The sequence below is a fragment of the Pipistrellus hanaki genome, assembly GCF_964339955.1.
Source record: "Pipistrellus hanaki genome assembly, chromosome: 14".
NCBI lineage: Eukaryota > Metazoa > Chordata > Mammalia > Chiroptera > Vespertilionidae > Pipistrellus > Pipistrellus hanaki.
The window spans coordinates 34623753-34642596 of NC_140516.1; the positions used below are offsets into that span (position 1 = coordinate 34623753).

The 18844-nt window shown below is 48.2% G+C and overlaps 1 protein-coding gene across 29 annotated transcripts in view; it reads right to left on the reverse strand.

The window, feature by feature from the left end:
- SORBS1 (sorbin and SH3 domain containing 1) overlaps positions 1-18844 on the reverse strand; it is a 210874-nt gene that overhangs the window by 60998 nt on the left and 131032 nt on the right. For 18 of the 29 annotated variants that reach the window (XM_084903988.1, XM_084903984.1, XM_084903978.1 and 15 more), the window contains 3 exons: positions 15161-15190; positions 11906-12078; positions 9858-9921 (listed from right to left, as the gene is read on the reverse strand). In XM_084903988.1, the coding sequence (XP_084760114.1) occupies positions 9858-9921; positions 11906-12078; positions 15161-15190 (267 nt within the window). Of the gene's footprint in view, positions 1-7948; positions 8024-9857; positions 9922-11905; positions 12079-15160; positions 15191-18844 lie in introns of all 29 variants that reach the window. The other 11 variants (XM_084903994.1, XM_084903991.1, XM_084903981.1 and 8 more) reach the window with 1 other exon arrangement.

The following is an 18844-nucleotide window of genomic DNA, read 5'->3' on the forward strand; positions in this document are numbered from 1 at the left end:
ATATATATAATTTATGCTTGAGTTTTTATGCTTGTCTTGCAAAACTAATGGAAGAAAATTTTGCCTGTACTTATGAGTAAAAATAATAGCAGCTCCCATTATTATTATTGGCCTAATAATAGCCAATAATTTACCAATATCATCTCACTTAATCTCTGCAATAGGAAATACATAAATATCTCATTACAGACAAGGACATGAAGGTCCAAGGAGGTCAGGAAATGTGCCCGTAGCCGCGCAGTAAGAGACAGAGCACGTCTTCCTGACTCCACTTCCTTGGGCCGCCTCTAGCTCTGAGATGGGGTGGTGCCTTGTCCTAGGTTCACCCATGCTGGCTGCCCAGGCCGGGGAAATGTGGCTATCCCTTTATAAGTTGTAGCATGCTAAGGAGACAAGGGAGAGTGTTGTTCTGCAGCTCAAGTCCTGCCTGCAGCGCTGGCCTGCCTCCCAGGCCTGAGGCCTTTGCTCTGTTTTTCTGCATCGTCCCCTCCCTGGTGACACTTGGGCAAGCTTGCTGCTACCCCTCCACCCTGCAGTCCTCCTCCTGCTGGTCTCCAGGGACACGGGTAAAACCGAGTCACTGTTGCTACATCTCCCGGTTGCCGCTTCTTGCCCTCCACTCCTGGCAAGCTAAGTCCACACTGGGGTAGAGGGGTGTGAAGTTCAGAATGGCAGTGAATGGGAAAACTGGGTGCAAGGTTACCTGTCTATATGTTAACCAGGGAGAGACAAAGAGGTAGGAAGAGAGAGAGGCAGACAGAGAGAGGCAGAGAGAAACAGAGAGAGATGGAAAGACAGAGTTAAACCACAGTCCAGATACATTAAATAAAACATTTCTCAAATTGTCCAAGAACATGGACATTGTCAGTGTCTGAAATCCTGCCTTTACTCTTTCTTTAGGGTCTTTTTTCTTGTGTGTATGTGTGTGTGTGTGTTTGTGTGTGTGTGAGTATGTGTTAACCCTCACCTGAGGCTATTTTTCCCATTGCTTTTCAGAGAGTAGAAGGAGGGGAGGCGGGGAGAGAAAGAGAGAGAGAGAGAGAGAGAGAGAGAGAGAGAGAGAGAGAGAGAGAGAGAGAGAGAGAGAGAGAGAGAGAGAGATCAATGTGAGAGAAACACATCAACTGGTTATCTCAGTACGTGCCCTTGACTGGGGAATTGAACCCAGGACCCTTGGATGTACAAGCCGACACTCGAACCACTGAGCAACACCGGTTTGGGCTCTCCAGGGTTTTTAAAACGATGCCACAGTGGGCTGAGCTGAGCTGAGCTTGGATCTGTGATTCTTGCTCGTGGTGGAGCCCCATGCTGACTGTGCCCCTCAAAGCTGCAAACATCAAACCTTGGCAGCAACACTCAGAACTTCCTGTGCCAGCCACTTCCAGGAAGCTTAACACTGCGGGGATTCACTGAGTGAACAGCTCACTCCAGGGACCCAGGGCCCTGCTGGGCTCTGCTGTTCGAACACCAGCGACTCCGCTCCGGGCTTTGGCAGTCTGTCCTGGCGGCGCATCTGGGAACAGCTACTCCCTCAAAACTGCCAGGAGGCACATAATTGCCTTTTCAACCACAGTGACTCTAAAAAGGAACCTCTAAAAAAAGACTTTCTTGGAGAATTAATGACAATCTTACACACTGGAAAAAGTGCTGGTTGGGAATAATTGTTCTATAAAAACTAGTATGTAATTGACCCAAAGGGGATGGGCAAAAAGCAGTATTTGCATAATCACTTGCCCATATCAATGAAGTTTCAATTTTATGCATTTCTTAGACCTTGAAAGTTCAAATTATTTCTCAGGATCAACAGCTTGTTTTAACACAGTCTTTTCCCACTGCTCAAATTAATTCTCTCTCCTACTTTAACCCACACACTTAGGAAGAAAAAAGGACACACACCACCAACAAAAAGATTCAAAGAAGGAGACCTATGCAGAGGTAGAGACCAAGTCTGGATGGAGGGAAAAGGAAGAATTTACAAGAGAGAAAACAGGGCAAGTTGATCAGTAGCCCAGGGAGCTTGGGGGAAGATTCCTCAAGCTGTCTAGGTCCCGGTTAAAGGCAATCCAATTTTAAGGGATGAACAAAGATCAATATAGGGGGTAGAGTAGCTATAGAAGACAAATTGGGGAAAAAGTAGAATCTGAAGGAGGAGGAGAGAAGGAGGTGGAACAGGAAAGGAGTGAAAGCTCTGGACAAAGACTCACCAACCTCATCTCCCGGGGCATTCCTGGCCCTTGAAAGTGGGGAGTCTGCCACTGTCTGAACCAGCTCGCGCCATCAGTCTCTCGTGCTTGCTAGGCGGAGACCTCTGGGCAGCTCTAGTTAGGAGAGCAAAGGTGACCGCTGGGAGCGGCTCAGCCCCTCCTCCGGGCAGTACTAGCTGGAGTTTGGGGCAGGACGCACAGATCCTGGCCAGGGATCTTCACAATAGAAGGATTTGCTTGAACTCAAGCAAAAGAAGGCTATTCTTAGAAATCCTGTGAGGCCAGTAGGGGATTATTTTAACTCAAATATAGACGTGACTGGGAAAATCAACCGCCTAAATCCTTGCCTTAGTGCATCTCATCAAGAATTGAGGGAAAAGCTCAATGCGACAGACCCATAGGACACGGTGTGTCACCGTGACCTGGGGATGGTGTCTTCAGTCACTTCGCCAGGAGGTGGCAGTGGCCACCACTCGCCTGACAGTGGTGGCAGAGGCGCCGAACAGCAAGGGGGACATCACCCCTGGCTGAAGCGGTAGCTCTTCATCCTGACATGGACAAGGGGGTCCACTCAGGCCATGGACCACGAGGTTTTACTGCTTATTTGGGGGCATCAATTGAAAATAGCTTCTATTTTCACCCACGAATTTCTGAATCTGTATTCCCCACTCTAATTCTATATCCAAATCCCTCAATTGTGCTAGCGAGTGTCTTCCTCTTCTGGAGGGTGGAAAGGTTGGCATTCCTCCATCCCAGTGGTTCTCATCCTGGCCGAGGGTCAGGGAGCTTCCCTGACTTCACACTCCCAGGCACCGTCCCAGGAAACACGGGCTCAGCCAGGGAAACGTGACTGACTGGGAAGCAGGGCAGGCCCGGCGCCTGGAACCAGGCCTCAGAGAGCCCTTGGGCAAGGGGGCCAACCAAGAACAGCCAGAGAGGACCGGGAAGCAGCAGAGCCGTAGAACAGAGTGCATAAAAGCCCATGTCTGATGAGAGACCTGGGTTTGAATCCTGGCGCTGCCACCTACTGTAGATCTTGCACAAATTACTTAACCTTTCTGAGCCTCACACCCTGATTTGATAGAATGAGGCAGAACCTCCTGAGGTTGCTGGGGAGATGAAATGACATAACGACTGTGATGCACTCGGCACGGAGCCTGGTATTTGGTAGGGGCTCCACAGAGGGCAGTTGAGGCACAGTCATCCAGTGGCTGTGCTACTATTATTATCAATAGGATTCTGATTGTGGGCTGCTGGGGTGCTGGCTGTCACACTGCTATTTCCTAAAGCAGAAGGGAGGGGCGGGGAAGAGGCGTTTCGGAAGGTGTTCCCCCACAGCTTGTTCCTCTCGCTCCCGCTTTAGCAGGAAACCTGGGCAGGATGTCTGAAGGCTCCTTCTGGCAGCCTCTCATGGTCTGGGTGCAGCGTGTGTGTGTGTGTGTGTGTGTGTGTGTGTGTGCGCGTGCTGGGTTCCATCAACATCCCTGCTCCCCACCCCACAATCTTTTGACTTGGTGGTATCTCAGGGGCGAGGAAAGGATACTTGCTTTTGAGAGAGAGAGAATGGAGTGTAATTCCCAGGCAAGTCGCTCTGGGTCAGAGAGGAAGGAATGATGGGGAGGAGGGGGTGAAATGAAAGTCTGTTTGTTTTCTTAAAGTAAAACTCATTTGCTTAGTCTTCTTTAAAAGTTATTCCCAATGGACTTCTGGTAAATTATTATTTTCTATTAGCTTCCTAAGGACCAGGGAGTGTAGTAAAATGACAGGACTTCCTAGCCCCAATTCTTCCCGACGGCCTCATGGAACAGAGTAGCAAACAGCACACTGCTCTTGTCCCATAGAGCGCTCTCCAAGATTACAAAGCCATTAATTAGAAGGGGCTGCTCCTTGTTGGAATTTACAGGTTTCTTTAAAAGGATATTTTAAACCTCATTGACTAAGACATGCTAATCCTACTTATCTTCCGAAAGTCTGGCCAGAAGTTTACTTTTGCACTGAGGGGAAAAAGAAGGTTGCTAAGCCAGCATAAACAAACTTTCATGTGGTCTTTTACTATTCGGGAGAACCAGCTTTGAGACACTTGGAAATGTCTTTTTTTTTTTTTTTAATACTGTATAAACAACCAGAATCTAGACAGCAGCAGCGGCTGCAGGCTAGGTTTTGAGAGGTTTATTGCAAATTTCAAATTCTGAATTAAACAAAACAAAAACTAGCAGCAACAACTGTCTCCTCCTCCCTGGGGGATAAACTCTGGAATGAGGGCTCACATCTTAGTCAAGCTGTCTATTTTTTATTGCTCATTAAAAACTAGGGGTAGAGCCTCTAGGAGGTCTAATCTGTCTTTAACACCTTTCTCCGAAAGGCTTATATCTTGCCCATGTGGAGAAGGGTGTGCAGGCGCAGGGCTGGAGCTGCGCCCAGGACAGGCTGAGGAGGACCTGCTGGGCTCACGGCACAAGCCACAAGCCAGAGAATCTCTTACTAGTTACAAAAATTAAAATGAAATAAAATAAACAGTTTTCAAAAGAGATGGAGTCAAACGTTTCACTCACTGTAAAAAGCCCTCATCTAATTGAATGCATCTGTGCTCCACCTTAGAATCTGTCATCTAGACAGGAGCGTGGGCAAGACATGAAATCTACCCTATTTTTAAAAGATCTCCAGGGAAGAAGACTTTCTTAGAAATGTGTGTTCAAGTTTAATCATATTGGGTATTATGAATTTTTTTCCTTTTTGGTCTTTGAAGATAAAAAATAATAAGGTCTGGTTCTAGCTGGTTTGGCTCTGTGGACAGAGCATTGGCTCAAGGAGTGACAAGTCCCGGCTCAATCCCTGGCAGAAGGCAACCAACTGATGTTTCTCTCTGTCTCTACCCCTCCCCTCCCCTCTCTCTGAAAAACAAAAACAACCAATGGGAAAAATATTCTTAGGTGAGGATTAACACAAATTTAAAAAAAAAAAAAAAAAAAAAAAAATATATATATATATATATATATATATATATATATATATATAGTCTGCTTCCTAAATTATAGATGAAGAGTTGTCAAGTCATCCCTTATTGTTTAAGCCTTTAGGCAGAATAACCTAGTTCCCCCATGGGCTTGACTTGATGTGTACCAGAAGGCAGATGTCACCGTTGGCCAGAGTTGCCAGGTGTGGGAGCGGGTGATGTGGCAGCTCTGGGTGTGAAGCCATGAAACCCTGTCTTCAGACCAACAGCCAGGCTGACTGTGGCAACTGCTGGCACTGCCTGTGCCAGGCCTCTAGCAATTTTCAACGGGAGTCACTGCTCCTTTCACAGATTCTCCAGGTGCCCCTCCTCTGCCCACGTCTACGGGACAATATGCCTTCAGGCATGGCATACACCTACTATAGACGTGAAACCTATCATATTGAGTGGGTTGGGCTTCCAGGTCCAAATAAAGCCAAAATACAAAAGTGCATTTAGTCAAAATTATTCTGTAAAAACCCCTTGTCCTCAGCCAATTGTTTCGTAAGCAGTGCTTTTGGCTAAACTCGGTACCCCAAGATAAAAAAGACTAGGTTATCTCACACCAAGTAGACTCTTGTTGGCAGTGAGGTGGTCAAAGATTAAAATTCAATCATAAGCTTTTAATTTTTACATCTGTTTTAGTATGGTAGACTTTTCTTTTCATTCATAATATGCCCGAGGCATGAAATGGTTGGAAACCAACGACTATCACTGAACAACAGGGAGACCCAGAAGGGATTATGGTCTTTTATTTATGATGATGATGATGAAGATGATTATTATTATTTTTGAATTCTCACCTGAGGATATTTTCCCACTAATTTTTAGTAAAAGGCGAAAGATTTATGCGGTCTGAAGAGAAACCAGAGCATTTCCCCACTAATTTTTAGAGAGAGGAAGAGAGAAGGAAAGACAGAGAGAAATATCGATGTGAGAGAAACACATTGATTGGTTGCCTTCTGCACGCACCCTGACCAGGGCCCAGGCTGGGGAAGAATCTGCAACTAAGGTACATGCCCTTGACCCAAATCAAAACCGGGACCCTTCAGTCCACAGGTCGATGCTCTATCCACTGAGCCAAACTGGCTAGGGTGGGAATATGGTCTTTTAACTAAAGCTATATTTAACCCATCCCAGTGTGTCATCTCATATATGTTAACTGATCAAAAAAAGTTTGGTGAATGACTGAATGGACGACTTTACCAATGGTGAGAAGGTTTGCTGACCTAATTAGAGCAGAGTGGAACCAACGAGGTAGCTCATCCTAGAAGACAACTCTGACTCGATGGTCCAAACCTTCACTCATCAACACTCGCCAGGTATGCACTGAGGACCTGCTGTGGCCTTTTGGACACACGCTTTTGCAGATGCTACCACGTTGCTCAGAGTACAATGGAGTGGACTTGCCTGATTCCCTGCCACATGTAGACTTTTGAGAACAGAGGACTTATCTTATTCATGGCACTAACCTCAGTCCCCAGCACAGGGAATGGCACATGCAAGGGCTCAACCCCGCCTGAATGGATGAAGGTCACAGCATCCGACATCTCGTCCTGGAAGAGCACTGAGGGAAACTCCTCCTGCATGTCCCATGCTCTCCTCTTTCTGGGTCACTCCCCAAAGATCAGACAACCCCTGGGACTAGAGTAATTCCCAGGATGTTGCCCTGAACTTGCCTCTTAGAACCTTCCTTGACACCTATATTTTTTGCCCTAGAAAAGAATATCTCTAGGTGTGTGACTATCCACCCCAACAAGTGCAAATTTCTTAGCCAACTCTGTCATGAAATATTTCATAGCTTTTATTTTCAAGAAATATCATTTCCCTCCATAATTGAATCTCATAGCTGGATACCTCTTTGGGAATTCCCTACCAAGAAGCTACATCCCAAGGGTCTATGACAAGAGGGCCCCAGTGATGGAGTTAGTTGCACATATAGGAGTTGGGTGACTTTTCTGTTGACAGATGGCACAGCTGCCTCCTGCCCACCAGCCATAAGACTCAGCCTCCCTGAGCCAATGCCCAGCCACCCACAATACCATGTGACCACCCCAAGCATAAAGCCCTGGGTGGCTGCGTATGGCAGCTTTCCCCAGAGCTCCGCATGCTCACAGCATCATAACTAAGCTACACTGGCTACCCCATTCATCATGTAGATTCCAAGGAAATAGGACTAAAACACCATCTAGACAGACTCCCATCACACAATCAGCAAGAAGCAAGACAATTCCACACAACGCAAGGTCAGAGGGAAGCAAATGATTGGGAGACAGCCCTTAGCCACCAGGAAAAAACCCACGGCGAGAGAAAGTCACAGACAGCACCAGTAGAGAGAGAGGCACATGATTTTCCTTTCATTACCTTCAGATTTAGGACTAGGAGTAGATGCAGGAAACTGGTAGGTAGGAGTGTAAGGACTGTCCTCTGTAGCAGAGAAAAGCAGTGGATTTTGAAACGATCCACCATGAAGCAGAGGAACTGACAAATCCCCAACTGACTCTTGCAAAGGACTGATTACCTGTTTAGTGTTATTAGAGCCCATGGGCATCACACCTAAAACAGGTTAATGTATTAGAGAGGGCTTAGTCATTTTAATATAGCACGTCATGCAAATGAGTAAAATAAAATTTTCGCCAACCAAAAACTACTATAAAAATAATATCTAAAAGCCAAGTCTCATTCCTATAATGGGACTATAGGAATTAATGTAAGGCTAGGACAACAGACACACTGTCTAAGTTTATGGTACCTTCAGAACTTTGCTGGATTTCAGGAAGTTCGGGGAATTTGTACGTAGGGAAATAAGGGTTTTCTTCAGGAGTGTCTAGGCAGAGGAGCAGGTGTGGGAGAGAGAATAGAGGAAGATACAAACGGAGAGAATGAACGAATAGGAATCCACACACAATATAGGCTCCTTGAATTCCAGAACATAAGCTTCACTTGCGACATGAAAGAAATTCACACTGCGTTTAAAAATCCAGTCCTTTTGCCTTCAGTACTGAGACACACCAGAAGAGACAATATCATTTCTCTTCTTTGACAATGAATTATGTATATATAGACTCCGGGAAGCAAGAGGCATTTAACACAAAGCGTCAAGTTTTTACCTTTTATAGGCAAAGAATATTAGGTATGCTAATAAATAGTATGTAATGAAAACACTATCGTAAAATGTTTTGTAAGATAAATCAAACCTTGTGCTGTGGACATTAGAGTTGAGGCAAACAGCTGAGGTTTTCATTTTTCCATATCTCTGCCTACCTTTAAGGTGGACAGTTTTGTTGGGGACCTGTAGTTGAGCAGTTAACAGCTGTAACATAGGAGAGGCCCCTACTGCTTGTGAGGCAGAATCACATACTTTTCACATGTGTGCCTGTGTCTCTGCATCGGGGCTGACAGAGCTGGGCTAACGGCTGCAGGTGAGACACAGCACGCCGGAGGAAATGGACATCAGCTTCAGGAAGTAACCAGAGGAACTGGCACTGTCCCATCAGAGAGACCTGGCCTCTGATAGACCTGGCTGGTGAGAAGAGGAGTAGAAGGGCCATCTCATTTAGCTTCGCCATCCTGACGGAGCTCATCCACCCAACTACAGTGGACTTACTCTCGGCTCCGGAACACTAACCACGAGCATCTCAACATTTAGAGTTTGAAGAGGGGCACCTCTGAACACCGCAGGAGTCACTGACAGTGACCTTCACTGGCATCCACAGCTAATCAGGGAGACTGGTTATCTGTGGCTTAGGCCAACACTGACCGGAGGCTTTTTCTTTGCCTTCGTGTGTCACCTGTGCCAGGCAGCCAGACTGGATTTGGCCACATGGAAGGACAGGATGCTCTGCCTGAGGGAGGCTGGTCCCTTCCCGTGGTGCAGCTGCATCCCTGCCTATCAGCTGGCTGCGGCAGAGGCGGATGGGAGCTGGAGGGTCATGACCTGCCCGAGCATGGCCTGGGGCTCTCCCACAACACGGAGAACCCGCTACCACCCAGCGGGCCCGACCAGGAAGCGCTTCTCTTCCAGCGTGAATGGGCTTTGGACTGTCAGCTCTTGACTGACTCAGGGCTACCTGCCAACGGCTGGCTGCAGATGGGAAGATTATTTTTCATATTAACACCACCTTACAGGGATCGGGCATGCTATTCACAAGGCACATTTCCAACATCCCTTGGAGGAAGGGAAGCGGGACAAAGAGAGGTAGGTGACTGGTCCAAGATCAGATGAGTCCTGACTCCAGGGGAACTGACTCCAGGTCAGAACAGTTTTTAACGCCCAGTTCAATGCTTTCTCAACCGGGTCTCCTACAAGGCAGTCACGGGCTGACATGGGGAGGTGCCCCTAAAGCTGGAAGCAGGTGGAAGTTGGAGCTGCTCGCATCCCAGCCAAGCAGATGCCAGAGCACAGGAAGCAGGACCTGTAGCATCCCACAGCATCTGGGCAGGAGGACTTCCAAGCTGACCTCACTCCCCCGCGTGAGGCAGGCACCCAAGTGCTCCCTCCCCCCTTGACTCTGGAGATGACTGCTGGGCTCAGGCAGGCTGGCGCTTAATGAGGTCAAGCCGCAGGGCTAGTCCTGGCATCCTAGCAAAGTGGGTTTATGCCCACACCACAGCAGTCAGCATGGGAGCACAGCAGAGCTTCTACAAGAGCAAACCAGTACCTCTGTTTAGCTTGTGGATCTGCTTAAACATGGTCTTGTACCAGTCTTTGGATCTCTCGGTGTTCTGGAGAAAGACAAAGGCAAAGAGTAAAATGAAAAGGAAATCCTGGTATATTTCAGAACTTCTACAATTACAAAATCAAAACTGGCAACACCTCAAGTCCAAACTCACGAAATTCTACACATCCTGTGATCTCACATTTAACATCTTCTTTAAAAAATGCAAAACTTTTCAGAAAGAACAGACAAACCAAGAGCTTCAGACCTGAATCTGCAGAGTAACATTTGGCCCACAGGACATAGATTTTGAGAACAGTTAGCGAAGCTACACTTGAAAAGGTGTCTATTTTTATAGAACTTTTTAAAACTTCATTTTTACAGAGAATCTCTTTCTGTATATAAATGACTAAACTGAACTAAAACCTCCTAGAAACATACAAGAGACAAAGAACATTCGCTTATCAGGCCTTGCCCTGTCCATCCCAGGTTATTCTGTAGAAATATGTCTACGTCACCTTGCATGGGGCCAGATTTAGAATGCACACGTTAAAATGTGACCCATCATTGCAGCCAATGCCAGAGCGGTTATCCTATTCACACAGCTGGGTTCATTTTTATTTATTTACTTTTAAAGATAAAAATAAAACAAGAACAGGGACAGATAGGTAGTTAGACCAGGTAGTTCACTTCTACTTTACAAATGAGGAAAAATGAGTCAAAGCCATCCAAACTGACAGAGCTGGTGAGAAGAGGAGTAGAAGGGCCACCTCATCTATAAAATGGGAACAATATTATTATCCACCTTATAAAGCGAATGATGCTTAAATGAGATAATGCACTTGGAAAATAGTAGCTGTGATCACTGCTGGTAATTCTCATTATAATTATTATACAACTATCCTATATAATAAAGAGCTAATATGGAAATGGTCATCATGTCCTCACGTCATGATGCCCACGCCCGTCACAATCCACCACAGGAGGCTAAGTGTACAGTGGGCGTGCGCGGGTGGGTGGGGCTATGTGTTCAAAGAGGTGTGGATGGGTGGGCGGAGACTTGATATTGCTTGTGAGGTGCAGAAGCGGGTCCCTTGGCTCCAGCCTACCTCTTTGGGGTGATTGATCTCGGGGCTCTCGCACTGTGAGAGGGCAAAGGTCAGGCTGGCCCTGCCCCTCTCCGTGCACAAATTTCGTGCACTGGGCCTCTAGTTATTCTATGAGACTGGACAACAGTTCTTTGGAGGCTGGGCTTACTGCTGTTCCTCTCAGCCTTCTTCATTGGGCACATAAACCTGTACACTTGCTCCAGGGGAATCACTGAGAAGCACATGGCAGCTGTTTTCTGTTGAGCACATGGAGAGGAATAGAATTCACCCTAATCCAGTTTTTAGGATTGGGCTGCCCTGGAATCCCTGAGGGCCTGCACGAGGCTGGCATGCCTGCAATGGGGGGGGGGGGGGGGGAGCGGGCTGGGCAGGCAAGCCTGAGACCACTCTGTTCTGGAGGCCTCGGCAGGCTGAGCCTTAGTTTCCCTTTCATGCTGGGTGACGGGCTTGTTCCCATCAGGGGAAATGCTGCCAGAACCCATGAACAGGGACCCTGAGCCTCACTCTCCCCATCGCTCTCCAAACCTGGACTAAGAATTTCGGAGTCTGCTCCCTGGAACAGTGAATAACGTGTCCATGGGTGGGGCAGACTGGGAAACTGCCGGAAACATTTTTCTCTTCAACACGAACATCCCAAAGCCTCTCAGTTCTGTTGCAGAGAAATCTCGCTGCCCTTGTTCCACGAAGCTTTTCTTCATGTTTATTCAACCATGAAATCCCTTTTCTCACGAGACTCTTTGGGGAAAGCTGCTGCACCGGGAGCCTAGGACCAAGGTGAGCTCGGAGTGCTCCGAGGCTCCTCGCCCTCAGCAGGCTCAGACAGTGGTGAGGACCCTTCTTAAGAGGCCTTTGCAACCCAAGATGGGGCCCACATGCATGCAGGGGCGCACACTTGTCCCTGGCTGAGGGGAGGCCTCGGAAAGACTTAGGTGGGACTCATACCCGGAGTGGGATGCCCACTTCATCCATGGACACATCGCTCAGGTCCTGAGTGCTCTTAGCCACCCGCCGGCTGTCATCCTTGGCCTTTTTGTCAGAGGACCTGCCAGGAGAGGTGGGTTTTTCCTGGGTTGGTGCCGAGTCCCGTTCTCCCACTCTTCTTTCTGACACAGGATCTGGAAGTGAAAAACAACCGTGAGCTGAAGTTCTTCTGGTGGCTCCAAAGCAACCCCCCTCCCTCCCGCCAAGAAAAACCCCCTCCCTCTCCAACAATCCAGCTGGGGGAAGTGTGCTTGGTAATTCTCAATTGGAACAAGTTTCATGTAGAGCAAGGGTCAGTAAACCAGGCCCAGCCACCTGTTTTTGTAAATAAACTTTTATTGGAATACAGCCACACCCATTCATTTACGAATTATTTATGGCTGCTTTCAAGCTAAAATGGCAAAGTTGAGTAACTGTGACGGAAACCATATGGCCTGCGAAGCCTAAAATATTTACCATCTGGCCCTTTAAAAAATCTGCAGAGGCTGACATCGAGTGGCTCTGACTATCAGGGAGCAAGTACAGCCATCAAGAGGCGGCCAAACATTCCTTGAAAGTCCTTGTTCCATCGTGGGGAAGTCACTGAACGCTTCCGTGCCCGTTTTCTCATCCAAAAATGGGGATAATCCCTCCACTGGCAAGCTCACAGGGACACTACGCGAGGACCTAACAAGATAACTCATGCCAAAATGCTCAGAAAGCTCTACATTGCTTAGTGTACATTAGAATATTTTAAATTTGATTCAGGATTAGAAGTTACAAAGAGCTAATAAACATTCCATGTGTGATCTACAGATTATAAAATTACTCTGTTTAACTTTATTCCAAGCCATGTCATTTAGTTACAGGAAGACATTTACTAAGTCTCTGCCAGGTGCTATGCCTTCCCATGCAAAGGAGAGGGAACAGGGCTGGGGAAGGCAGGAAGAGATGGCCTCTTCCATTTAGACATAGCAACTTAGTCGTGACAGTGAGATGTTTATGAAGAAATGCCTCAGAACCCCTAGAATAAATGTGGGAGTGGAGCCCAGGTGAGAGGCCCCAGCAGGAGTGCAATTTTGGAGCCATCGGCACAAAAGTGAGGGCTGAGGTCAAGGAGCTGGAAGAGCTCAGTGGAGGAGGTAAATGAGAGAGTCAAGGGCTGAACTCATGCACCAAAGAACGTCGCAGTCTTAGGCTCACCAGAAGATGCGGGAGTCACCAGAGGGGCAGGACATGAACCACAGGCACAGTGAGGTGCCAGTGAAACCAGAAAACAATGCCAAGAAATGGGTGGTTAAATACGTCAAAAACAAAACAAAACAAAACCTCAAAACAGAAATTGAAGCAGAGGAGGAGGCATTAGATTAGGCAAAAGAAGAATCACAGAATTGCTCTCAGGGAGTAATTTCGGGAGAGCAGTGGGGATAGATGCCAGATTGCAGGAAAAGAAATGAATATGTAAGCAGGAAGCGGGGTAGTAAGTAGGGAGGTGGGCACGGAAGAACTATGCCAACCGGAGAGGTCACAAGATTAGGGGGCAGAAAGGTCCAAGCCAGGGGAGTGACAGGCTGATGGTGAAGCCTGCTGTGAGGCTGCGGGGACAGAGATGTGCCCTGGAGATTATCAAATGCTCCACAGGCATCTGTCCACTGATTGAGAAGGAGGTTCTCATCTTTGGGAAGAAAAAGGTTCGAGTGCTAGCTGGAGGAACCGGAGGGTGCAGGCAACGTTGTGCTGAAGATGGAGATGTTGTGGGGGGCGGGGAGGCTGGGGGAAGGGGCAACACGTTGGTGGGTACCCTCAGGGTTTGTGACTTTCACAGTCTGCTTCATGGAGTGACTTTGCCTGGATGTCACGCTAACTTCTGAAATGGGGGTTTAATCTGTGGCCATAGGACGATTTCTTTTTTAAATATATTTGTATTAATTTCAGAGAGGAAGAGGGAGGGAGGGAGGGAGGGAGAGAGAGAGAGAGAGAGAGAGAGAGAGAGAGAGAGAGAGAGAGAGAGAGAGAGAAACATCCATGATGAGAGAGAATTATTGATTGGCTCCTCCTGCACGCCCCCCAACTGGGGATTGTGGCCACAACCCAGGCATATGCAGGAATCGAACCCGGGACCCTGGAGTCCACAGGCTGAAGCTCTATCCACTGAGCCAAACCAGCCAGGGCCATAGGACGATTTCTAAACATTCTGTGGGAGACTCAGTTCAGGGAGCCCTTCAGAAATCTTGATCCCGGTGTCATCACCATGAGCTTTAAAGGATGTTAGGACCAGACTGTTTCATAGAGCTTTGAACACAATGGTGCTTCTTTTTAAACCAAAACTAACATTTAGTGAGCTAGGGATGTGCCACCCTATCAACACCACGAGTGGATCTGTCCCCAAACTCAAAGAGGACAGAGCATGAGGCTCTTTCAAAGCCGGGAAGTGGCTCGGGCCCGGTGGCACGGCAGACAAGCCCTGACATTTCATAGCACTTTCCAGAGTGCAGAGAATACCCCAAAGCCTCCTGTCGCCCACACAATCCTGCAGAGGCAAGGACTGTCATCCCACTTCCCACATGAGCAAACTGGCTCAGAGAGGTGAAGTCACTAACCCAGGGACAAACAGCCACAAGAGGGAAGAGCCAGGACCAAACTCTGGGTCTAACTGTGTCTGGGTGCCTTTTAAAAGTCGATTCCACTGCTCCTTTCATTCTTTCAGGGGCAGGAAGGAGCCCACAGGAGCCACCTCCCCTTCTCCCGCACCCCGAGCCACCCTGCTCTCAGCAGCCTGGGCTGGGGCCACAGAGTGAAGTGGCACCTTGAGGAGGGGGCAGCGCAGGGCACCTTGTGCTCAACCACAGCCTGTCCTGGTTCCACAGCCAAGTCCTGATAAAGCTGAGAGGGTGTGAGAACCCCGTGTCCTGCCCACCCGGGCTTTCCACGAAGCCCAAGGACGGCAGTGGGATGAAGGAACACAGGAATCACGGCGCAGCGGCTCAGAAAGCGGCGGCTTTTCCTATCCACCAAACCAGGGGCTCTTAACCCCCGAGTTCAGGACTATTTGCAAACGACCACAGGCGTGCGTTTTCACACGCGTGGCTTCTTCTAGAGCAGTGGCTCTCCATCTTTCTAAGGCCGCGACCAGAAGAGCTCACGAGTCTGTGCTGATTGAACATCAGGTGGTGACCGGAAGCCAGCTAGCTTTACCACGGACAGGTGCTAACGTGTAAATAAATATTTCTCACCTACCTGACAGGCTGCTGAGTCGTTTCTGCTGTTCTGTGATAAAAGAAAAAAAATACACAGTGTGAGGTTTACAAAGATGTGGTAAAACCGAGACATCCGGGCACAACTCGTTAGGACCCCAGTGTCTGTGTCCTCCCCGTCCTCTGGGTTTCGCTGCTGAAGCACTGCAGCCAGCGACAGAGCATGTTCACATGGCCCTGTCATCCAAGTGCGGTATCTATCTCTCACCCCCGACCCTGGGTCTGCACCAGGACTCAGGCACGGTCTCCGTTTTTCTGGGTGTTTACATCGATTCTCAGGATAATCTGGTCACTGAGGAGACCCTCCCACCTCCATTGGCTTCAAGGGAGAGGACTTCGCACAACCCAGTCTTGATACCTTTTAATAGTAACCATGGCAGCTACCACCTCCTGAGCGCTTGTAGATACCAGGCATTGTTTTAAGAGCTTTCCCACAGGTCAATGCTTTTAATCTTCGCAACAACCCTACCATATAGGTCAAGGTGGTTGAGAGGCAAAAACTACCCAAGATGACACTGAAAACTAGAACTGGTCTAAAATCTGGAATATCCTTATCTCTAGCCCAGGATCTTTTTAACTCTAATCACCAGTCCCTTTCCTTAACACTGAGGGCTCTGGGTTCTCACCCTCCGGGGCACTCCCTTGGAGAGTCCGGTGTGGACGTGCTATGGCATATGCACAAAAATGACCTCCACCTTCCATAGCTGCTAAATATAAAGCAGCCACATAGATAAACACAGAGCGCCTGCCAGCCACGGGTGCTGTCATTTCCCCCTTTGGCCGCGTCCTCACCCTCCCTCCAGAATCAGTGTGAGCAAGAAGTAGAGAGAGCAGCAGGGGGGCCCGCAGCTGGTGGAAGCAGCCCTGTCTACCTCAGGCCTGTGGTGGGGGCTCATCCACACGCTGAACAGAGCCCAGCAGAGCTCGAGGCACCGCACTGCCAGCCACATGCCAGACTACACTGACCAATCGTCACCTCCGTTTCCTCATCTGTAAAATCAAAGCACTCACTGGATCCATGGATCCCGCTCTGGTCTACAAGCTAGGGCAGGCTCTTCCCCAGCAGGCAAAAGCCCATTTATCCCATTTAAAACAATATGTTGTTCCCACTTCTCAAGTGTGAAAGGCCTTTCTTTCTTGGAATCACATGCGATGAGGGTATAGCAATTGTTTTTCATGGGTGTTATTTAGCAAAGTTAGAAATTAGCAACCCTAGGGCCAGCAGCACCAACAAGCCCTGGGAGCTGCTGAAAAGTGCAGAACCTCAGCCCTGCTTCAGAGCTCCTGAGTCTGCACCTGCATCTGTAAGTCAAGAAGACCCCTCTCCCCAGAGTCCAGGCACAATCGAGACTGCGGAGCTCTGCCCTGGCCGGGAGCTCAGTTGGTTAGAGCATTGTTCCGATACACCAAGGCTGTGGGTTTGATCCCTGGTCAGGGCACCTATGAGGATCAACCAATAAATACATAAATGGAACAACAAACCTCTCTCTCTCTTTCTCCTCTCTCTCTCTCTCCACTCTCTCTCTCTCTCTCTCTCTCTCTCTCTCTCTCTCTCTCTCTCTCTCTCTCTCTCTCTCTCTCTCTCTCTCTCCTCTAACATTTTAAGAAACTTAAAACAAACACCGAGAAGCTTGGAGCTAGGTAACCCATGCATCTCTCTGTCCTCAGTTTTCTCATTCCAGTGCTCCTACCAGACTGATCATAAGCAATCTGCCCTCAGACATACATGCAAAGTGAAAGCTCAGGAGAGGAGCAAGGGCTGTGTGAAGCATGACCTTCCGAGCCAGCCAGACCGAGAAGCCCTCAGTCTGCTTGCAGTGCAGGGAGCTGGCTGTGACATGGGGCTATGGGGCTACTGTCACACCACCCCCTGGGCCAGTCTAGGCAGGAAAGATGGGACCCTTTCTTAGGATGACTGAACTAGAATTCCAGAAGTGGAGTAAAGTTATCATTCCCTCAGGAGACTTTGCAACAGTTAAGAAACTTTTTACGGGCATTATCTATGATGCAAAGCAGAGCTGCCAGGCTGGGTCCATTCCAAAGCCAAGCCAAAAATGCTTGACCTAAACCCCACTGGCCATCAGTCCCCCGAGGCGGGGCCAGCGAGGCGCTTCCATTCTCCTGCACTCTTCCTGCCGCACCTCCCTGGGCACATCTGGTGTGCTCTTTATAGGAAGCTCTACTTTTCATTACAAAACACAACACACATATGCGTGTATCCTTTCCTGAAGGATGTGTGCTGCGGGCTGCACAATTCTGATTTTCAAACCCAGGGGCAGGGCTTGGACAAAAGGGAAATTTAGAACCAAAGGCATCTGGGCAAATAAGAAGGACCCGCCTGCTCAGGAGAGAAACTAAAAGGAAGTACGGGCACGCCTGTGCCCAAAGATGTCTCCCTTGGTGTCAGAGGACTTGGCAGAAGCAGCTGACATTACACTTGGCATTTCTCAAAACCCGAGTTGCCTTGGGAATAAGTCCCATTTTTAGAGAAACTGCTTTTTCCTTCTGGGAACTCACTTGCTTCTGTTTGACTGCATTTTTTAAAAAGATGAGTCATAAAGAAGTTCATAGAGAACCAAAACTTCACTTTGTCCTGCATTAGGGACACTTTCTGGGCAGGGAAAGCCATTGGCGAGAGGAGAATGGGCTCTTAATTTAGTATGGGGGCTGGGGGCACTTCTTATTTTTTGAAGAACACAGATTCATGGGTGAAAATTAATATGGGAGCCGAGTGGAAAAAAATAAAATTACTAAAATAACTAAGATTGGAGTGGGAAGACTTTCAGTAAGGGAAAATGTTTCATTCATCTGTTTTTTAAGTTAGAAGCAGGAAACAGAAAACTCCATTTAATATGGAAGACAATTAAAAATAGATTTCAGCCTCTCATTCTCATCCAAGTTAAGGAAGAGAGAGGCGGAGGGGAGGGAAACTGTGAAGTAGGCAAGGGAGTGAGGGAAGGAAGATTTGGTACCGAGCTGAGAGCTCTGAATAAAATAATAAAACCTCACTCAGAAACACCCCGAAAGCTCGAAAAGTTCCCATTTCACAGTGCAAAGGCCTTTGGGGGAACGGACAGCATATCCCTCTCTTGAATTCCAAAACCAAAACATTTGGATTTAGAAACATCTTCTGGAATCTTAAAGCAGAGGCCAATACATGCAATTATCACCTCAAAGCACTTCTGCTTCCCCAAAGGTGTCCTGTAAAGAAGGGGAAGAACCAGCCCGAGGAACTGCAGGAAGCACACACAGAACCCCGGCAGAGCTGCCTGGGGCCACGCTGGGAAAGGGGCACGCAGCCACGCAGTCCCCAGAGGGTGAGCTGAAAGGTGGCCCGGTGTGCCAACTGCTGGCAGGAATGGAGGCTGGCGAGACACCCAGAGGTCCAGTAGCCTCTGTGCTAGAGGCAGAAAAACATGATTGACATTTTAGAAAATATTCCATCCCTAGGTTTACAGTTCTGGTGCTGCTCAAGGTTCTCTTTGTAGAGAACTCATGATGTCAAAGAGCTAAACCATTCAGGGCACTTCTGGAAAGAGGTATCTGCACCTAGAGCTTCCAAGCAAAGCTCTGATGAGAATTCTCATAAGGGATGAAGGGGCCCAGACTTGCCCTTTCCGTCTCTTCTTTCTTTTTGGTGCTACCCTCTGAAGACGCTGTGAACACC